The 18,567-nt window shown below is 45.1% G+C and overlaps 1 protein-coding gene across 6 annotated transcripts in view; it reads right to left on the bottom strand.

The window, feature by feature from the left end:
- Positions 1 to 15,716, bottom strand: part of ILF3 (interleukin enhancer binding factor 3) — a 28,526-nt gene extending 12,810 nt beyond the window's left edge. For 3 of the 6 annotated variants that reach the window (XM_040346432.1, XM_040346434.1, XM_040346436.1), the window contains exons 1-8: positions 15,559 to 15,716; positions 5,975 to 6,029; positions 5,655 to 5,887; positions 4,647 to 4,827; positions 4,408 to 4,564; positions 3,028 to 3,119; positions 2,508 to 2,603; positions 221 to 332 (exon numbers count right to left, since the gene is read on the bottom strand). In XM_040346432.1, coding sequence (XP_040202366.1) covers positions 221 to 332; positions 2,508 to 2,603; positions 3,028 to 3,119; positions 4,408 to 4,564; positions 4,647 to 4,827; positions 5,655 to 5,887; positions 5,975 to 5,977 — 874 coding nt within the window. In that variant the 5' untranslated portion in view covers positions 5,978 to 6,029; positions 15,559 to 15,716. The remainder of the gene's footprint in view (positions 1 to 220; positions 333 to 2,507; positions 2,604 to 3,027; positions 3,120 to 4,407; positions 4,565 to 4,646; positions 4,828 to 5,654; positions 5,888 to 5,974; positions 6,030 to 15,558) is intronic. The other 3 variants (XM_040346433.1, XM_040346435.1, XM_040346437.1) reach the window with 1 other exon arrangement.
- Positions 15,717 to 18,567: the final 2,851 nt, after the last annotated feature.

Genomic DNA, 18,567 nt, shown 5'->3' with positions numbered 1-18,567 from the left:
TCTCATTAGGGAGAATTTTACTTCATGTCCATAAGCAAAACGTGAGGAAATTCCTGCAAATGAAAGAACATTGTCTCTCCCCCAGTCCAACTAATGTTCTCGTTTTAATGTCCCCCCCCCCATTTGCCCCAGTAATTTAAATCCCCTCTGCACTTTGGGGGGGGGGGGGGGGGTGTAGGAACCTTTTCTAAGAAGGGTTAAAGCACAGACAGATGTGTACCTGGCATCAGTATTCCAGAGCTAAGGCATTCAAGGACTCTTCTGAAAGCTTCACCAGCTCCCATGGGCCTGTTCGCTGTTCCAATGGCTTTCTCGCAAAGCAACTCAAGAGGCTTTGGGGGGTGAAAAAGAAAAGTTTAGTGTTAGAAGCAAACTTGTGCATTGCTTTCCTAAATATTGACAAATCCCACATCAACAAGTTAAAATTTCATTACAACCCAAAAAGGAGCCAAAGTGGCACGTTGAATACATCCAAGAGTCCGGCCCATCCTAAAAAGGAAACCTTGAATCACAGCTCAGTACACAATCCACGTGACAAGTGCCAGAGAACTTGAGAATGTGTGAGGAGCACCGCCTCATGGGACATGTAGTCATGAGCAGGAAGAGATTAGTTCCAAAGGCAGAAATTTCACCTTGCCATAGGGGCGCTTTTATACTATACTTTGCAGCTTGTTATTGGAGGCACTCTGAAGGTAGTGTAAGGGGTTCAATATAACAATTTTAGGCTGTAGAGTGCTCTTTAAGTCATTGTGAAAGAAAAGAACTTATAAGTCAAGTATAGCACAGCAGCTAGATGGCTTAAGGAAACTACTGGGAAAGATTAGTGCAAAACATGCTCTCATGTATAATGCAACATATTCTAATAAGTGTGTGATGATTGGATGAGTATGGGATCTTGCCTTATTTTAGAGGAAATATTCAAACATGTACCCCTGATTGGTGGAAATCACCCATCTTAGTGTACCTATGAAACACGGGCTAGAACTAACAAGTTTTTGCTCTTCAGTGTCTGATTGGGGTAGCGGGTACCTGGTTTTGACAGTCACTTCCTGTACCACTTTGTCTTCTCTCGCCGTCTCCTCCCCCCAGTGACTCCTACCTCTGCAAACTTCTGGGACATGCAACGTGTCCCCAAAGATTACTTGGCCACTAGAAGAGTGCAGTGCATGCCCAGCTGTGAAGCTGAAAGCCGGGTGTCAACAGTAACAATGAGGGCACCTCAGAGGAGGAGCAAGGCTTCAGGCAGTTGCATCACTGGACAGGTGAGTGTCCTTTTAAAAGGCCACAGCTACACTTTTTTGTAGCTGCTGACTTACTAAAAATAAAATACCTTTACTTTAAGGACCAAGCCTATTCCCAACACTTGTTTACAAGTCATCAGTATTTCTGCCAGAAAATTACTTCAAACCCCCCCCCCCCCCCCCCCAAACTATATAATATAGCAGAAGGGTAATTGGACTGAGGGGAGGAGAGAGATTGCTTTTCCCGATAACCAGAAACAGATGATCTCACTGTACTGTCAGAACAGGGATCCGCTTAGTTTACATAGCCGGATATCTGTTCTGCCTCTGAGGAGTGATAGCGTGCAGCCAGCGAATATTGCAGCCACCGGACTCACCCTGCAGTGGGCAGAGAGCCCACTGCAGGGTGAGTCCAGTGGCTGAAATGTCCGATCAGGGAGACTGCAGTGGGCATGCAGCCAACACGCTTAGATTATATTTTGCACGAAACGACATACAGGTATGCCGTTTGCACAATAGGGCTTTGCTGCTGCAGGATAAATGTGTTGGGCAGTTCTTAAGTGGTTGAGTCTGATATTTACCAGATTTAATTAACCTCCAAGTATTTTTTCCTGTTTTTTTAGACTAGATTTGAGATTTAGCTCTTTAACCACATAGCTGGTTATTTAGCTTTACAGCATATAGATATTTAAGAATTGTTTAAACCTTACACATTAACTAAATTATACAACCACACTTTTAGGGTTATTATCCGATAGATACAACCGACCAACTAAAAGAAAATCGTTGCAGCCCTAAAGTCAGTAATACTGTAAGCAACAGATGCTGATAAAAGTGTATATTGTCACATTTCATTAACCACATAAACTCAGGAAAATTTTACCCACTTAATGGTAGAGATTCTCATTTTAGCCAAATTTCGTGCAGCTTTACTTTTTGCTAAGAAGATATTCACAGAACATCTGTACACAGTAAAACCTTGGTTTGAGAGAATTTTCCAAGACAAGCAAAATATTTTAATACATTTTGCCTTGATATACAAGCAATGTCTTGATATAAGAGTGGCGTCATTTCACAACCCGAAATATATATATAGGAACCTTCAAGTGTAGCAATATGTTACATTTAGCAACTTATTGCTACACTTAGAGGTTTAGTCTTCAAGTGGTTCAACATCCCTCATCTACAGAGATAAGTTCATTCCTTTGATCCAAGACTGTTATGTTCCTTTGTTTAAACTAATTCACAATGTTATCCAGCACTTACCCATCCTCTTAATGGTTCCCATGTAGGTACACGAGTGCAAAGATCACGCAAGACACGGATGACAATAACACATGACTTCAGACCATTAGCCCTAGCCTGAGACAATGGAAAAAGCTGTTAGTCTTCAATGTTACCCCAACACAAGCCAGAAAAAAAAGAAAGGAAATTAAAAACAGAAGCCATATTTTGTAGTGCTACTTTGTCAAGGGTAAAAGTGTAAACTATGTTTAAGGATAAGCCTTATGTTACATTAGCAATTACTGTAGAGCAGTCAAAATTACTCTTAAAACAAAGCAGCAACTATGAACTAAGCATAATATCACCTTTTGAAAAGGTGTATTTTCAATGTGCGCTTCCTCAGCTGCCTGAGTGAGTGACAGGAGCTAGATCAGCACAGCTACTGCTCGCGTTTGCTTAAATATCTTAAGTCATGTGGACTGTGTTAATTAAAAGTGGATGTACAAAAGAAAATTACAAAAATGGCATTTACTACTTAAGACAGAAATAATAAAATGCAAACCTGGAACCACTTGGCGTGTCGGAGCGACGCCAATGCAGCAAGGCATTTGTGCCTGTCCAGAACGTCCGGTGGATCGCTGACTGATAGCGTTTCTATTCATGGATAAGAAGACAAGGCACGGTTTGACCAAGGGGTTGTCTGTCAGGTGGACAGGGGATGAGGCAGCTTCCAGAGGGCAGTGGGGCTTCTTGTACTACCACTCACATATTACCCTGGAAATCTGCTAAACTGCTCTAGGACAACAACTACAATACATTTATAAAATAATCTCCAGCTCCCCCATCCCCAAATCGCTTAAAAACACAACCTTTAAACCTATTAAATACATAGCCTATGCTGACATGAACAAAATAAAGCAGCAGTCTGCATAGCAAGACATTGAAGGCAAAGCCATATCTAGAGATAGTCAGATCATGTTGGTCAGTCTAGACCTTAATTTTTCTTTACAATACAAGTTTATCATTTATGTAACATTAGACAGTTATATGACAGAATGCTGCTTTAATGTAACAAGTGCGACCCAAGAAAAAAAAAAAATAAAAAAAAATAATGTATATATATAAAAATAAAAAACAGACAGATGAGCTGCAGCTAAGACTACATTTCTACACTAAACCTTCTACCCAGCTCGACTGCCCTGGCCACAGCCCATGACAGAGAGAGTCCTGTTGGTCAAAGGTCCAGCGTCCCTAAAAATCGACAAACTAGAAGTCTTGATACGAGATCAGTTGTCAGAACCATATTGCAAAATATTCAGAGCAGCACAACAGATCAAGAGCGAGTCTATGCTGCAGCAAGACCATGTCTCATGCCCAGGGTTTTAGATAAGGCTAGCCTATCTATGGGAAGATAAAGAAGGACAATTTTAGAATTTGACAACAATTGTGTGGTCTAAGAGCCAGTCTAACTTTATCCAAAACATTAGTTTCCTGGTGCTTCACATGCTGACTAGTCCCTTTCCAAAGGAGGGGAGGGGCTGTCATTCTTGCTGCAACACACACTGCCCAATCAAATACATGCAAAAATAAAACACCATGTATCTAACATCTAATGTGATACAGCATCACAGGGGCCTGCTATTGTTGAAGTTAAACAAACCCCTGTACCACCATATGACAAAACTAAGCCACAGATGAGGGCCACTAACTTACAATACAGTTGGCAGCAAAGCCCAGAAAGGTGGGGAGTTTTATTTACTGATTAGCCAATGCTGATGGTACATTATAAAAAAATCAGACATTAGGGAGCAGACATATTAGGAAGCCTACAACAGTACAGGAAAGGGGGGGGAGGGGTGTAAGTGGGACGTGAGAAAAGGAAATAAATGAAGAGGGTTTGGGGGGGGGGGGGGGTCTGTGCTACTTATCGGTCGTTTTCTACCTTCCGTACCTCCTGCAGTCATCTTTTCAACCTCTTCCCGAACCAGAGTGGAGGTCAGACGGATGTTAAGTGTGAGCTGTGGCTCCTTTGTGTTCTTGATTAAAATAGTAGCCTCCCTGATATTAGGCAGGACTTCATATTTCTCCTCAGACACAGTCTGCAATAGAAATCAGACAGTCAGCAATCTATAAACAATCAGCCACATGGTCAACCAAAGGGATAAAAAATAAAAATCTTACCGCAAACTGTACAATAAGGTTATCAGACACCTTCTTCAGAAGGGAGATTGTGGGCTTATCTTTGCACAGAAGAACTAGTTCAAGATCCAAATCCCCTTTCAAGAGAAGTCCCTTAGCAACAAGGCCAACCCTCATCACACCGCGAAGTGTCCTGGTGGAGTTGGCTCCAGCCTTAGCTTCACTGAAAACACAGGGAAAAAAAAAAATTAAGCACTGCATGCCATCCTTTAGACCAGTGGTTCTCAACCTGGGAGGGGGGGGGGGGGGGTGTCGAATGATGATTTGCCAGGGGGTCACTGAATCCTGAGTTACTGCTACGAGACACCGCAAAGCTGACAGTGAGTAACACTACCTGTGATTATAGTTGCCATTAAAAGTCCCCACTTCAGTTTTCTGATCAGCAGATGACCTTGATCAAGAGCACCCAAGTTGGCCAATCAGAACTCCCCAGCATTGCCACTCATCCCAACTACTGTTAGGGGTCACCACAACTTGAGAAATTTTATCTGACACAAATGTAGTGACATACTACAAGGAATTTCAGCTCAAGCTCCACCCGTTGGGCCCCTTCTGCCAATTTTGTGTTAAGTGAGCATTGATTCGGAACATGGGTGTCGGATTTGTGTACTGATCATACGAAAAGATGTGGAGCCGTTGTCCGCCAAACATTTACTAGCCTGCCATAAAACATTTGTTGGCTGAAACTTGGACAAAAATTGTCAGCGTACCAACAGTAAGAATTTAGGATAACAGCCCCCTTCCAACAATTGTACAGTGTGTAAGAGGCTTTACAGTGCCAAGCACTTGGGAGATCTGGCTGTCTACATCTGCACTGGTGAGGCTGCCGGTGAGTACTGATCAGACTACAATGATGGAGCAACAAGGCTGCATTAATAGGCACTGACCCTTATTTTTCTTCAAAGGCCGTTATTTAAAAAAATAAAGTTTTCATGAAACATCCCTCAAAAAAATTGGGGTGCACATTGTATGCCAATAAATGGTATTTACCCATCCTTTGCCTCGTCTATGGTCTCTTCTGGCGTTTCAATTTCTGGCTGTACTGGGGTTTCTCCCGTCTGAACCTTCTCTTGCTGGTCAATCCAGTCAGACACAGCTTTTAAGGCCCTTTCTGTGTGTGAAACCATGTTCTGGACAGCCTCAAGTTCCTCTTGAGTCGGATACACCACGGAGTGCTTTGCCATGACATGGCGGTCATCGTTCAAGAAGATGCGCATTGGACGCTAAAATGTGAAGAGGAGCAGAAGTTAGGTCAAATATCTACAACAGGAAACCGTAAATCTATGGTAGCAAAAATATTCTCAACTCACCATTATTGTCTTAAATGTTGCAACACTCAAATGAATTGATCCCCAGGGGTAAAATCTGCAAAAATAAAAAAATTATTAGCACCCACAAAGTTAAAATTACATCACAACACACCAAGTGGTCCTTCCTGCACAAGAGTCACAACTTTCAAAAGACTTTGCCAGAAACCAAACTCTTGCATTGAATACCAAAACTCTAAACCCCTTTCCCCAGGAAGAGAAAGCAAGCAGCCACCCAGGCGGTACAAAGTTTAGTAGTGTTCAAGTAATCCGCAAGCAGATTTGGTGCGTGCCGTTTACACCGCTCCAAAAGGGCCATTGAAATCAATGGGCAGCACATATGTGCTTTTTAACACTAGCGGCCAAAAAGTGCCTCTAAAACATCAGTAAAACTAGTGGCACTTTACTGCCAACGTGCTGTCACTGAAAGGGCTCTTAAGGAGACAGACTAAAGTTTCTAGCAGGAAGGTTTAGTAGCATCTCCTGCAATAACGACTTTAACCACCCTATCAATTGCAACATGTGCCACAGTGATCCCACATATGCCATCTTGACTGGCCAATAACCCCAAACCTGGGAGAACTCAGGGAGAAAATAAAGCATACATGTGATGAAGCTCACATCACTGGCATAGAAGTATAGGCACACATTTGTTTTAAATCTGAATCTTTAAGAGCCATATTTAGACAGCTAGATATAAAAAAAAACAGCTTTAGGATATGCTTGGTATTTGGTGGGTGAAATGCACCAAGCCTCAATAGCGAGGACCAAGGTATACAAATTTATCCATCCACACCTGCTGGATCTTATGCAAGGGAAAAGATTTTATACATTTAGAAACTAATCTATGAGAGTTCTAAATATAGAACAAAAAGGCAATGCCCAAGCTTATCAGTGGTAGTGGAGAAAAAGACCCAGGGATAGAGCGACACAGCACCCATTGACATGGGAGCATGCCCCCCCAGCAGAGTGCAGTCAGGATTGGGGATCTCTGCTGCCCTCCACCAGGAGTCTTGCTGGAGCAGGCCAAGGATGGCATGGCCCAGGAATGTGGGGGCTCTCGTAGTGTGGCAGAGGTCATCCACAGAAGGTGAGCAGGTGTAGGAGCGGAGGTCAAACTTATTGCTGAAACCACCATGTCTCTTCTACAAAATGTGTGCTCCATATCTGCTGCAGAGAGGACAGAAGTACCTGAGCTCCAATGCCTGGGGAAGACTGCAACATTTCACAACATCACAATGCAGCTGCTGATAAGGAGCTCATCATCAAGGAAGTGGGAAGAGTGCCAAGATTCATTTTCTGTGCGGGGGGGGGGGGAAATAGCTCCACCTGCAGACATGAAGCCCAGGGCACCAGTTATACACAGTGTATAACCAATAACCGGCTGCGGTCAGTTAAGCAGTGGCTTAAAGCGGTTCTCCACCCTAAAGTGGAGTCCCGCTGATCGGAACCCTCCCCCCCCTCTGGTGTCACATTTGACACCTTTCAGGGGGGGTGCAGATACCTGTCTAAAGACAGGTATTTGCACCCACTTCCGGCCCGGCATTCACGGGCAAAAGATGGGCATTCCGTCACTTCCCGTCACCCCCCCGTTGTGTGCTGGGAACACTCGGCTCCCAGAACTTCCTGGTTCCCTCAGCGTGGATGGCGGGGGGAGCAGCAGAGAGACGAGCGATCATCCTCTGCTGTGATCGGCGCTGGACTCCAGGACAGGTAAGTGTCCTAATATTAAAAGTCAGCAGCTGCAGTATTTGTAGCTGCTGGCTTTTAATATGTTTTTCCCATGGCACATCCGCTTTAAAGAGATTGTAGAGTCAGGTTTATCTCAATATAAAGCATTCTGTGTGCAGCTCCCCACCACTTATTTGAGGTCCCCCTCAGTCCCCCATAACAAGCCTCTTTTTGTGGGGGGGGGGGCATTGAACAGGAGGGAGGGATCAGGGAAGAGGAGGAGCCAGGCTGCTTTGCACAAATCTACTGCAACAGAGCAAGTATAACTTATTTCCCCCCCCCCCCCTCTATAAAGAGACTTTACAATCACTTTAAGCCTAGTACACCGTCAGGTTTGTGGTTGTTCATTGTTTTACAGCCATAAACATGAGGAAATTCGTCATATGGCCACAAGAACTCCTGTCCCCATTGGAAGATTTACTTCCTACCGTTACAGTGAGCATTCAAAAATGTGTAACCCCCTCCCATTTCAGTAATCACCGGGGGAGGAACCTAAGGCTAGGTTCACACCTAGCATTTTATAATTTCACAGTTGACACTACATGCATAGGGCAGTTTATTAATTTCAACGGGCTGCCCTATATGCACCAAGTAGCTCATGTAGTTGTGGGTATTAAGCATTTTCTGAATAAACCATGCATCTGCTTGGCACATTTGGGATGTCATTAATGTTGCTGCAAGCATGACATGTCGTCATGTGTTCATGAAACAGACGCAAGATCTGACCCTCTCCACACAAATAGCCTTTAACTGCATTCCTACTTTAAGTGTGCTTGTCCTGTGGTTATGGTTATTTGGGGGTGATTGGATTTAAAATAGAAGGTGGAAAGCAGCACCCATCCTATTGTGGTGTGCAATCAACTTCGGTGTCAATGGAGACAAATCTGCCACACTAGGGTCAAGAGAAGACAATCACACCAAGGGCTCAAAAGACAAGCGAGCCACAAAAGGGTCAATCTTCCATTAAAAAACAGCCAGTCTTTTAAGCCAGCCAAATATTACATGATGACTGTAGCCCTTTAACTACATAGCACAAGGACAGCTGACCAGACTGTTCTCACATGGGCCCTCATGGGCTGCTGGTAAAGACACTGGTCAGTGAATACCAACATCCAGTGACAGACCCTACCAACCATTTCCCACCACAAGCGCCTTACAGCTTGGATGGAAAAATACTAGTTTATATGGGGGCTCAGATCAATGCAGACAAACTTGTCGTTTCTGCTGCACCAAGCACTCTTTTCACATGGTCAGATTTAAAAAAAAAAAAAAAAAAAAAAAAAAAAAAATTTAACTGAGGGATGACATCTAATCCACAATAAATTGGAGGGACAAAGGCTGCATGGTTGAGCAATGGTGACCATTCTGATTGGCTCAGTGGGTAATTGGAGAATTACACAGGGTTTACCAGCTGCATTTATGGATTGTGTTCTACAAAGTGTGAAAAGTAGCCACTCCACACAATTGATTTCTACCACACCAATTCCACCCTAACTGATCAGCTTGGGTCAAAGCTTTCCACACCATCTTTGTCTCACGCAACTGTCAGATACTGGATTGTTTAGCTTTAATCATGCCACATTGTTGCCATTACAAGTGTGTACATACACCAGATGCAGTAAAAACACAGAAAAATATCACATTTCAATGAGTCTAGTATACAGGATCAGAGTGCAGGCCCACTACAAGACAAAGCGCCTCATCTTTATGCCTGGTTCTCAGCATTGCAGTGGTGTGCGCTGTAAAAAGCACAGCCAAGACGTACTTTAAAGCAGATCATGGATGATTCTATTCTCTCCTTCCTCCATGGGAAGAAGGAAAATAAAAATCACTTTATTATCCCATCAATACAGTCAGCATTCATGAAGAAAGCCTCCCCCAGCACTATCGTGTTCTGCCAGCGTGGGAGCCTTTCCAGCCAGCAGAAAAACAACGAGCGTCATCAACCTAAAGCAGAACTTCAGTCATTTTCTCATCTTTCCATCTATTAAATCTTCTGCCCTTGTCTTAACTTTGGATAGTCAATACCCTATACAGCACACTTCCTGTTTGTCTGGGCAGTCACCTAAGCTTATGACATGCACATTTGCAAGGAATGGGGACGAGTCATAAGAGGACCAATAAGAGCTACAGGTGTACATGTGTAAATCCAGGACGTGAACAGGAAGCAGCGTCAGCTGCCCAGTTAATGGATGCAGTCAGTCTTAGTGGAGGGAGATTTCTGTGGCATATTTGGCAAGTACAGAACCAGCGTGTATATATAAAAATATGCAAAGTGCTTAGAGAGAATCTTCAGAATGGCAACGATTACAAATTATGTGAGCAGACTGCAGTTCCTCCAACATTGACACCCATTGCAGATCGTAACTGCAGTGTTTTTTTTTTAGATACAGTGAGGGAAACACAAGGAATGCATGTTTCCTGCACTGTGCCGAATCATACAGAAATGCACATTTCTGTGCGATTGAGTGCAGCACACGAGTCTTCATTTTCAATGGACTCAAATGACACCAGATATAGTACATGCACTTTGAGAAGGCACTGACCAGATTGCATGATACTTTTGTACCATGTGATCCAGTGCAACTGTATTTATACTTCCAACATGTACAGTCCACTTTTTTTAGGCTGTACATACCTTATAATCTATATTTTCAATCCGGATTCCAGGTACTTCTCCCCGCGGGAGTAGGCATTTCTATGCCGAGGAGTCTCATCTGGGAGGTCGCCCAGACGATTGACGTCCTTTCCGGAAAAAGGATTCCCCCTGGCGGATAAGGCCCCGCCCCCTGTATTGCATACGTGCGTCACGAGTCATGGCGTTTCCAAAAGAACATGCACAGCTGTGAGTCGGCTCTATACAGCGCAGGCGCCGTATAGAGCCGACTCACAGCAATGCATGTTTGGCTCTTTTCCGGAAACGCTGTGACTCGCCTACGCAATACGGGGGCGGGGCCTTATCCGCCGGGGGGGGAACTTTTTCACAAGCCGGATTGAAAATAGATTATAAGGTATGTACAGCCAAAAAAGAAAAAAAAAAAAGGCGGACTTTTCATGTTCGAAATATAAAGAAGTTGGTCTGATAGATATGTTATTTGGGTGAACCTCCGCTTTAAAGAACAACAAAAGGGCAAAAAAAAAAAAAAAAAAAAGCAGTTTTAGACATGGTAGATGGATTAGAACATCTGTCAGGATTTTATTGCCGTGTGCCCATTAGGGAGATACACCCTCTGTCCCCTGTTTACCATCAATAGTGAAAAAGTAAAACAAAATCCTAAATTTTGGGCTGTCCCCCTAGAAAGGTAATAGAGGACCCTTCCAATGGAGACATTAGTTCTGGTAACCTGGTGGTCCACAAAAGGTTCCCCCAATTTGCAGGAATTTCCTGTTTGGGTATGGGACAGGAAGTGAAATCTCCGCAATGGGAAAGATGGCGGAAAAAAAAAAAACTGACAGGGGTTATAGCCCTCCCCTTACTCTATTCAGGGTGAAAGTTGTGTCTAGTTCAACATTGATACCTACTGCAGATAACAGATGTACGTTTTCAACGCCATGCAAATAGTGTATGGCTCATAGGTTTCCTCTACTGTGAGCCAAGGCTGCAAGTGGTAAACTCTGTACTACTGCTTGTAACTACAGAGTACCTCATAGGCTTACCTGTAGCTACTGTGAACGTACCTACAGGAGATATTCAGAGTGCATGCAGCCGATGACATTGGCAAAAGCGCACCAAAGGTCTGGCTTACAGTGGAATGAAGACCGTGGAATGAAGACCGTGGAAAGATACAAGTCAGATTTCAAGCATGCCCTGCAACCAAGGTCTTTTTTGGGTGAGATACTCCAAAATAGGAACACAACAGGACACGGGCCCCAAAAAGCTATTCTCATTAGAGCCCTGCAGGTGCAACAGCTTGATTATGAAACCACTCCCATCAATCAGCTGCTGATTGGGAGTATCTTACACAAAGATGACCTTTGTTGCAGGGGGATGCCTGACATCTGACTTGCATCTTAAGCTCACCAATGTTCCCCAGAAACAGCAGGAAATACAATTTCTAGGGGCGTTCTGTACAGAAGACTTCCATGCAGCCATATTGCATTTTCATAATTTGAAATGTCACAAAATTAAAAAAAAAAAAACGTCTCTTCATTTGCGGTTTTAACATGGCAAGCAATGAGAAAACCTTACATACAATTGTGACACAAGTCATGTGATGAAAAATGACCTTTCATTTCCAATCTGCAGCTCTGTAAAATGCAATATGGCTACCTGGATGTGTCCTGTACACAGAACACCCCCCCAGAAACATTTTCTGCATTTGAATGAGGCACATAAGTGGAACAATGGATCAATTTGAAAAAGCAAAGGTGCCTCATTCAAAGTCCCGAACCTTCTTTATTAAACCGATTAGGGATGGAGACACGTATCTAGGGTGTCTCATTTAAAGTCCCGCCCTTTTTTTGCTCTTTAAAGTGGAGTTCCACCCATTTTTTTTTATGTTTGTCTGTGCTGCATGCTCTAATCTCATAGTGTTCAGAATGGACAATTTTTATTTAATTTGTTGCTTGTAAATACCTTTATTTTGTAGTCCTTCATTACTTCCTCCTCCTTATTTGCCTAGGCTATTTGCAAGGGTTTCTGGGATAGGCATCATGTTTCCCAGTAGTCCTTGCAAACCTGACTGAAACCTATTACATTGCTTGTGCACTGAGCATGTGCGAGATATGCAAAACTGAAATCCAGGAAGTCATACAGTCTGGCTTCATGATGCCCACACTTAAGATGGCCACGGTCTATTTCTAGATTATAAACTATTTAAATGCTGTAACAACCTAACAAAACGGACCTTAGTTTACAGACTAACTTTACTAGAATACATTAAGCTTGTGTATTACAGGGGTATTTATATTTAAAAAGTGAAATTGTGGGTGGAACTCCCCTTTAAATATTTCCTGCATGTGTGATTGGCTCACTGTTTTTCCCCCTAGACGTCTACACTAATATAAAAGTCATATGTCAGGCATCCCCTGCAACTAAAATGTCATTTTTATAAGATACTCCTAACAGGAACGCAACAGGATGTAGGCCCAACAAGCTTTCCTCATTAGAGCCCTACAGGGGCAGCAACTGATTGTAAATTATGGGAGTGGTTTCATAATTATCTTAGATAACCCAGGGGGGTGGGGGGGAAGGCAACCCCTCCAAAACAAAAGCTATGCTTTAAAGGGGTTGTAAAGGTTCGTTTAAGCTAGTGCATTGTTGTTTTCCTTAGATTTCCCTTCCTGTTCCTCAGTAAGCTTGCCCCATTATTCAAGCTGTTCTGGCCGGGGGTTAGTCAGCGTGCTCGCCCCCTCGCTTGGGACTACATCCCTGCAGGGAGACGCTGGTCACAACGTCTCCCCGCAGGGATGTAGTCCCAAGGGAAGTAGCGAGCATGCTGACTAACCCCCAGTCAGAACAGCTTGAATAATGGGGCAAGCTTACCGAGGAGCAACAGGAAGTGAAATTCAGAACGAACACACACCTAAAAAAGATTCTTTGTCTGAATTTCTCACTTACTGTATCTCCATAGTAAGCTTGCCCCCATCATCTGGCTGGGGGTTAGTCAGCCAGAACAGCTTACTGAGGAGGAACAGGAAGTGAGAAATTCAGACAAAGAAAAAAACATTAGAATGGAAATGGAAGGAAACTGCAAGTGAAACAATGCACTAGCTAAAAAGGGTCACTAAAGAAAAAATGTTTGCTGAAATGACTGTTCACAGGGTATAGAGACATAGTTGACCGATTCCATTTAAAAATCAATAGATAAAAACCAATCATATAATGTACCTGCAGTTTAGTTTTTGCTGTTTCCTGGTTCTCTGATGTACAGAGCCAGAGAGCCAATAGGGTCACGATCCTACGGGGTAAAATGACCGCACCAGCCAAGCAGACACTGGCTGGAAAAAGCGCCCAGAGGCGATTCAGTTTGCATGAGTAGCGCTATACAAGTCATTCATTCAATAGAGGGCAGTGAAGGTTTTGTAAAACGAAACTGGATTGGTGCTGAGGGGTTATAGACACACCTCCTTGATTAGTGACCACAGAGAGAAATCTCCCAGTACTGTGGTGAGCAGGAAACACAACCAGGAAGTGTACAGAACAGAGAGGAATTACAGCAACAAAGCAAAAACGAACAATGAGGACATGAAACCAGGACTGCAGTAAGGAAAAGGAAGCTATTTAGCTTTAAAAAAAAAAAACCTTTAAAGCAGTGTTTCCCCATTCTAGTCCTCAGGCCCCCCCCCCCCCCCCCCACTGGTCAGGTTTTCAGGATTTCCATTATTTTGCACAGGTGATTTGATCAGTTTCACTGCCTTAGTAATCACCACAGCCTTTTCATCTGAGGGAAAACCTGACCTGTTGGGGGGGCCTGAGGACTGGAATTGAGAAACACTGCTTTAAAGGAACCTATTTAGAAAATAAAAGGAACCTTTACAACCCCTTTAATATGGTACAGCATTTTTTTCATATTCCCGATATGTGTCTGCAGTACTATGTACGGCAAGTATCCCGTTCTTTGTATTGCTTCCTTTGTGTGAAATCTGCCAGTCCTCTGCTTTCCTATTAAAACCTGACCACACTAGACATGAGAGCCCTCTAGCTATGGTTAAACTACAAGTCCCATGACAAGCACAACTCCTAGAGGCATGATGGGATTTGTAGTGCCACTACAGATGGGGTGCCGAGGTTATCCACCCCTACATGAGAGCATGGTCAGTTCTGGAGCTATGCTGGGAACTCGGCCTGCTCTCCAATGATCAGACTGGTCCTGACACCTCCCCCATTCACTGGGAAGCTCAGTGCACTACTGCTTCTCCCCCCAGCTCTTAAGCAGCTGAGAACAGAGGGAATGTGATCACAACCCCCCATATCTGTAGACAATTTGTTTGCCTTTCGTTTCCATTTTAAACCGAACGGATTTTACAAGGCGATCGTGTACATACACTTTAAAGGCCCGCTCACACCAGTATGAAGCCATTGTCTCCAACACAGTGCACAAAACATGGGGGGGGGGGTGGGGGGCGTACATACCATAATCATCCATAACACCCCAAAATCAGATCTCAAACCCAGTGCATAGGCCTACCCGGATCACAAGATACCGCAGGACCGTGTGATCAGGTTGCAATGCATTTTTAAAAGTGGAGCCCCCCCCCCAATGCACTACTTGAGCCCATTTCACACCAAACAGACCAGGTATAAATCAGCCCTAAAATACACACTGGAGGGGGGGGGGACGCAGGCCTAAAAGGCAGTAACATGGGGAAGCCTGGTTGCTATGGCAATGCAGTTGCTATGCTTGGGTCGTTAGGAGCAACCAGCACAAGCTAAAAACGAAACCTTAAATTTGGAAAAAAATCTGAATAAAAATAAAGTTAAGAAAAGATAAAAAAATAAAAATTCTACAAGGCAAAGCTGTGAGGCCCGATCCCCCATTCATCAGGACAAAGGCCATGGTGGAGCCCGTGCGGCCTAGGCTGGGAGACCCCGCACACCTCCATTCACAAACGCCATCTTCAGCACGCCTCCGATTAAATTAAAGTTTTTTTTAAAAAAACAGATAGTGGCGAAAGAAAAAAAAAAATGTAATATAAGAGAAATCATGAACTAGAGAGCGATACGACACTGAGGCGAGGGCTAGTCAGACGCACATTGAACAAAATGGCGGCCTAATATAAAGAGAAAATGGCGGCCGCAGAAGCACGCTACAGCGAGAACCCCGCCGAGTGGCCCGTCGTGACATAATCTCCACACCGGGAAAAAGAGGAGCACGACAAAAAAAACACAAGCCCCGGCGACATTGTACACTTACCGGAGTCCGTCTGGCGACTTGCGGTCTCACTGCGCAGCTCGATGAAGATAAAGGAAGGAAGGCCCGAGCTGATTTGCTGTCCCCACTCACGTGGTATGAGTCTCTGGCGCGAAAGGATGGAAGCGCCCGGCAAGGTGGGATAGAACGCAAACGTCGCTTGCAAAGCTTTATATACAAACCGGTGGGATCCGCCCACCGACTGGGACGCATAGGGCTGCCATTGGTTGACAGCGGATTGTAAAACGAGGCGTGGAACGCTGAATGGTTGTGATAGGCTGGGAATGTTCGCGACGCAGGCTAAGGGGGAGGAGTAAAATGGCCGCTGGCTTTGTAGAGCTGCAGCGAGAACAATGAACGTGGGAGAATAGGATCCACGCGTGGCTTATCACAGGATATGACACGCTTATCAGTAGCGACGAGGTCTGGCAGCTCGATGGGGCGAAATAAGTGGCAGTATTGTGGAGTTGGCCGACATATTAGCCATACACGAGGGCTTTTGTTGAGCAAAAGTCAGTTAGTTACCATGGTTTCACGTGTTTCTGATTGGAGTACACAAATGTTCAAATTTAGAGTGAAAACACATCAAAACAACGTGCTAATGTGTGTCAGAGGAGGCCTGTGGTGCTTAAAGTCAAACTGTATATCACCGACACGCCATGGAGCGAAAAAATAACACGTTTACAACGACCCAACATGTACGCAGAAGCATGGCCTTTAATGCCCCCATGCAGGGCTGTCTTAATGCATGGGCACTGCCCAGAGCCCCTGGTGTACGGGGCCCCCATGATCGTGCATTACCTCATACTTGCCAACTGTCCCGGATTTGCTGGGATAGTCACACTTTTTACTAAGCTTTCCAAGGGATGGCAGTGTCCCAGAACCTGTATAGTGCCCTCCTGACCCCGGTGTCTTGCCCTCCTGATCCCTGTATCTTACCCTCATGACCACCACCCCCTCTGTACTTTGTCTCCCCCCCCCCCCCTGTACAGTGCTCTCCTAATCTCAGTATCTTGCCCTCCTGACCCCCCCCCCCCCCATACTTTTCCTTTCTTCCTTCCCCCAGCACCGTGCCCTCCTTATCCCAATATCTTGTATCTTGCCCTCCTGATCCTAGCATCCTGCCCTTCTGATCCCAGTATCTTGCCCTCCTGATCCCAGTATCTTGCCCTTCTGATCACAGAATCCTGCCCTTCTGATCCCAGTAGCTTGCCCTCCTGATCCCAGTATCTTGCCCTTCTGATCCCAGAATTCTGCCCTTCTGATCCCAGTAGCTTGCCCCCCTGATCCCAGTATCCTGCCCTTCTGATCCCAGTATCTTGCCCTTCTGATCCCAGTAGCTTGCCCTCCTGATCCCAGTATCTTGCCCTTCTGATCACAGAATTCTGCCCTTCTGATCCCAGTAGCTTGCCCCCCTTATCCCAGTATCCTGCCCTTCTGATCCCAGTATCTTGCCCTTCTGTTCTCAGTATCTTGCCATTCTGTTCTCAGTATCTTGCCCTTCTGATTACAGAATCATGCCCCTCTGATCCCAGTAGCTTGCCCTTCTGATCACAGAATCCTGCCCTTCTGATCCCAGTAGCTTGCCCTTCTGATCCCAATAGCTTGCCCTTCTGATCCCAGTAGCTTGCCCTCCTGATCCCAGTATCTTGCCCTTCTGATCACAGAATTCTGCCCTTCTGATCCCAGTAGCTTGCCCCCCTGATCCCAGTATCCTGCCCTTCTGATCCCAGTATCTTGCCCTTCTGTTCTCAGTATCTTGCCCTTCTGTTCTCAGTATCTTGCCCTTCTGTTCCCAGTATCTTGCCCTTCTGCTCCCGGTATCTTGCCCTCCTGATCTCAGTATCTTGCCTTTCTGCTCCCAGTATCTTGCCCTTCTGCTCTCAGTATATTGCCCTTCCGTACCCAGTATATTGCCCTTCTGATCCCAGTATCCTGCCCTTCTGATCCCAGTATCTTGCCCTCCTGATCCCACTATCCTGCCCTTCTGATCCCAGTATCCTGCCCTTCTGATCCCAGTAGATTTCCCCCCTGATCCCCGTATCCTGCCCTTCTGATCCCAGTATCTTGCCCTCCTGACCCCAGTATCTTGCCCTCCTGACCCCAGTATTTTGCCCTCTGTTTCCATTGTCTTTCCCTCCTGTTCCCAGTATCCTGCCGTTTTGATCCCAATATCTTGCCCTCCCGACCCCAGTATCCTGCCCCTCTGATCCCAGTATCTTGCCCTTCTGTTCCCAGTATCCTGCCCTCCTGATCCCAGTATCCTTGCCTTCTGATCCCAGTATCTTGCCCTCCTGACACCCCCCCTGTACTTTGCCTTTCTTCCTCCCCCTGTACCGTGCCTTCCTGATCCCAGTATCCTGCCCTTCTGATCCCAGTAGCTTGCCCCCCTGATCCCAGTATCCTGCCCTTATGATCCCAGTATCCTGCCCTTCTGATCCCAGTAGCTTGCCCCCCTGATCCCAGTATCCTGCCCTTCTGATCCCAGTATCTTTCCCTCCTAACCCCCTCCCCCTTCGTACTTTTCCTCCCCCCTGTACCATGCCCTCTTGAATCCACTATCTTCTATCTTGCCCCCCTGATCCCAATTGCCCTTCTGATCCCAGTATCTTGCCCTCCTGATCGCAGTGTCTTGCCCTTCAGATCCTAGTATCTTGCCTTCCGGATCCCCCATGCTGTACATGTGTGTTGCTGGGAAACCCATGTTTATATTCTGAGACAGGGATAACAGCACAAAGACTGAGCTGTCAAAGGCAGCTCTTAGTCTGGACTAAAAATCAATAGTGGGGGGAACCTGCTTCCAATCATGGGAAGTGCTCATATGATCTGATCACCGATCCTTTCTCCCCCCCTTGAGCTTACAACTATTTAAAGAAATACTAAGGTGAGCAGAAAGGGGTTAAATCAATCCGGGTGGAAAAAATGCAATGTTTCAGATCCATGCAGGCTTTTCATCAGGCTTTTGAGAATGTCGGACAAAGGGGTCTGGCATGGCTCCCAAACATTGCACTT

Source organism: Rana temporaria, chromosome 3, assembly GCF_905171775.1.
Source record: "Rana temporaria chromosome 3, aRanTem1.1, whole genome shotgun sequence".
NCBI lineage: Eukaryota > Metazoa > Chordata > Amphibia > Anura > Ranidae > Rana > Rana temporaria.
This window is presented reverse-complemented; position numbering and strand designations above follow the sequence as displayed.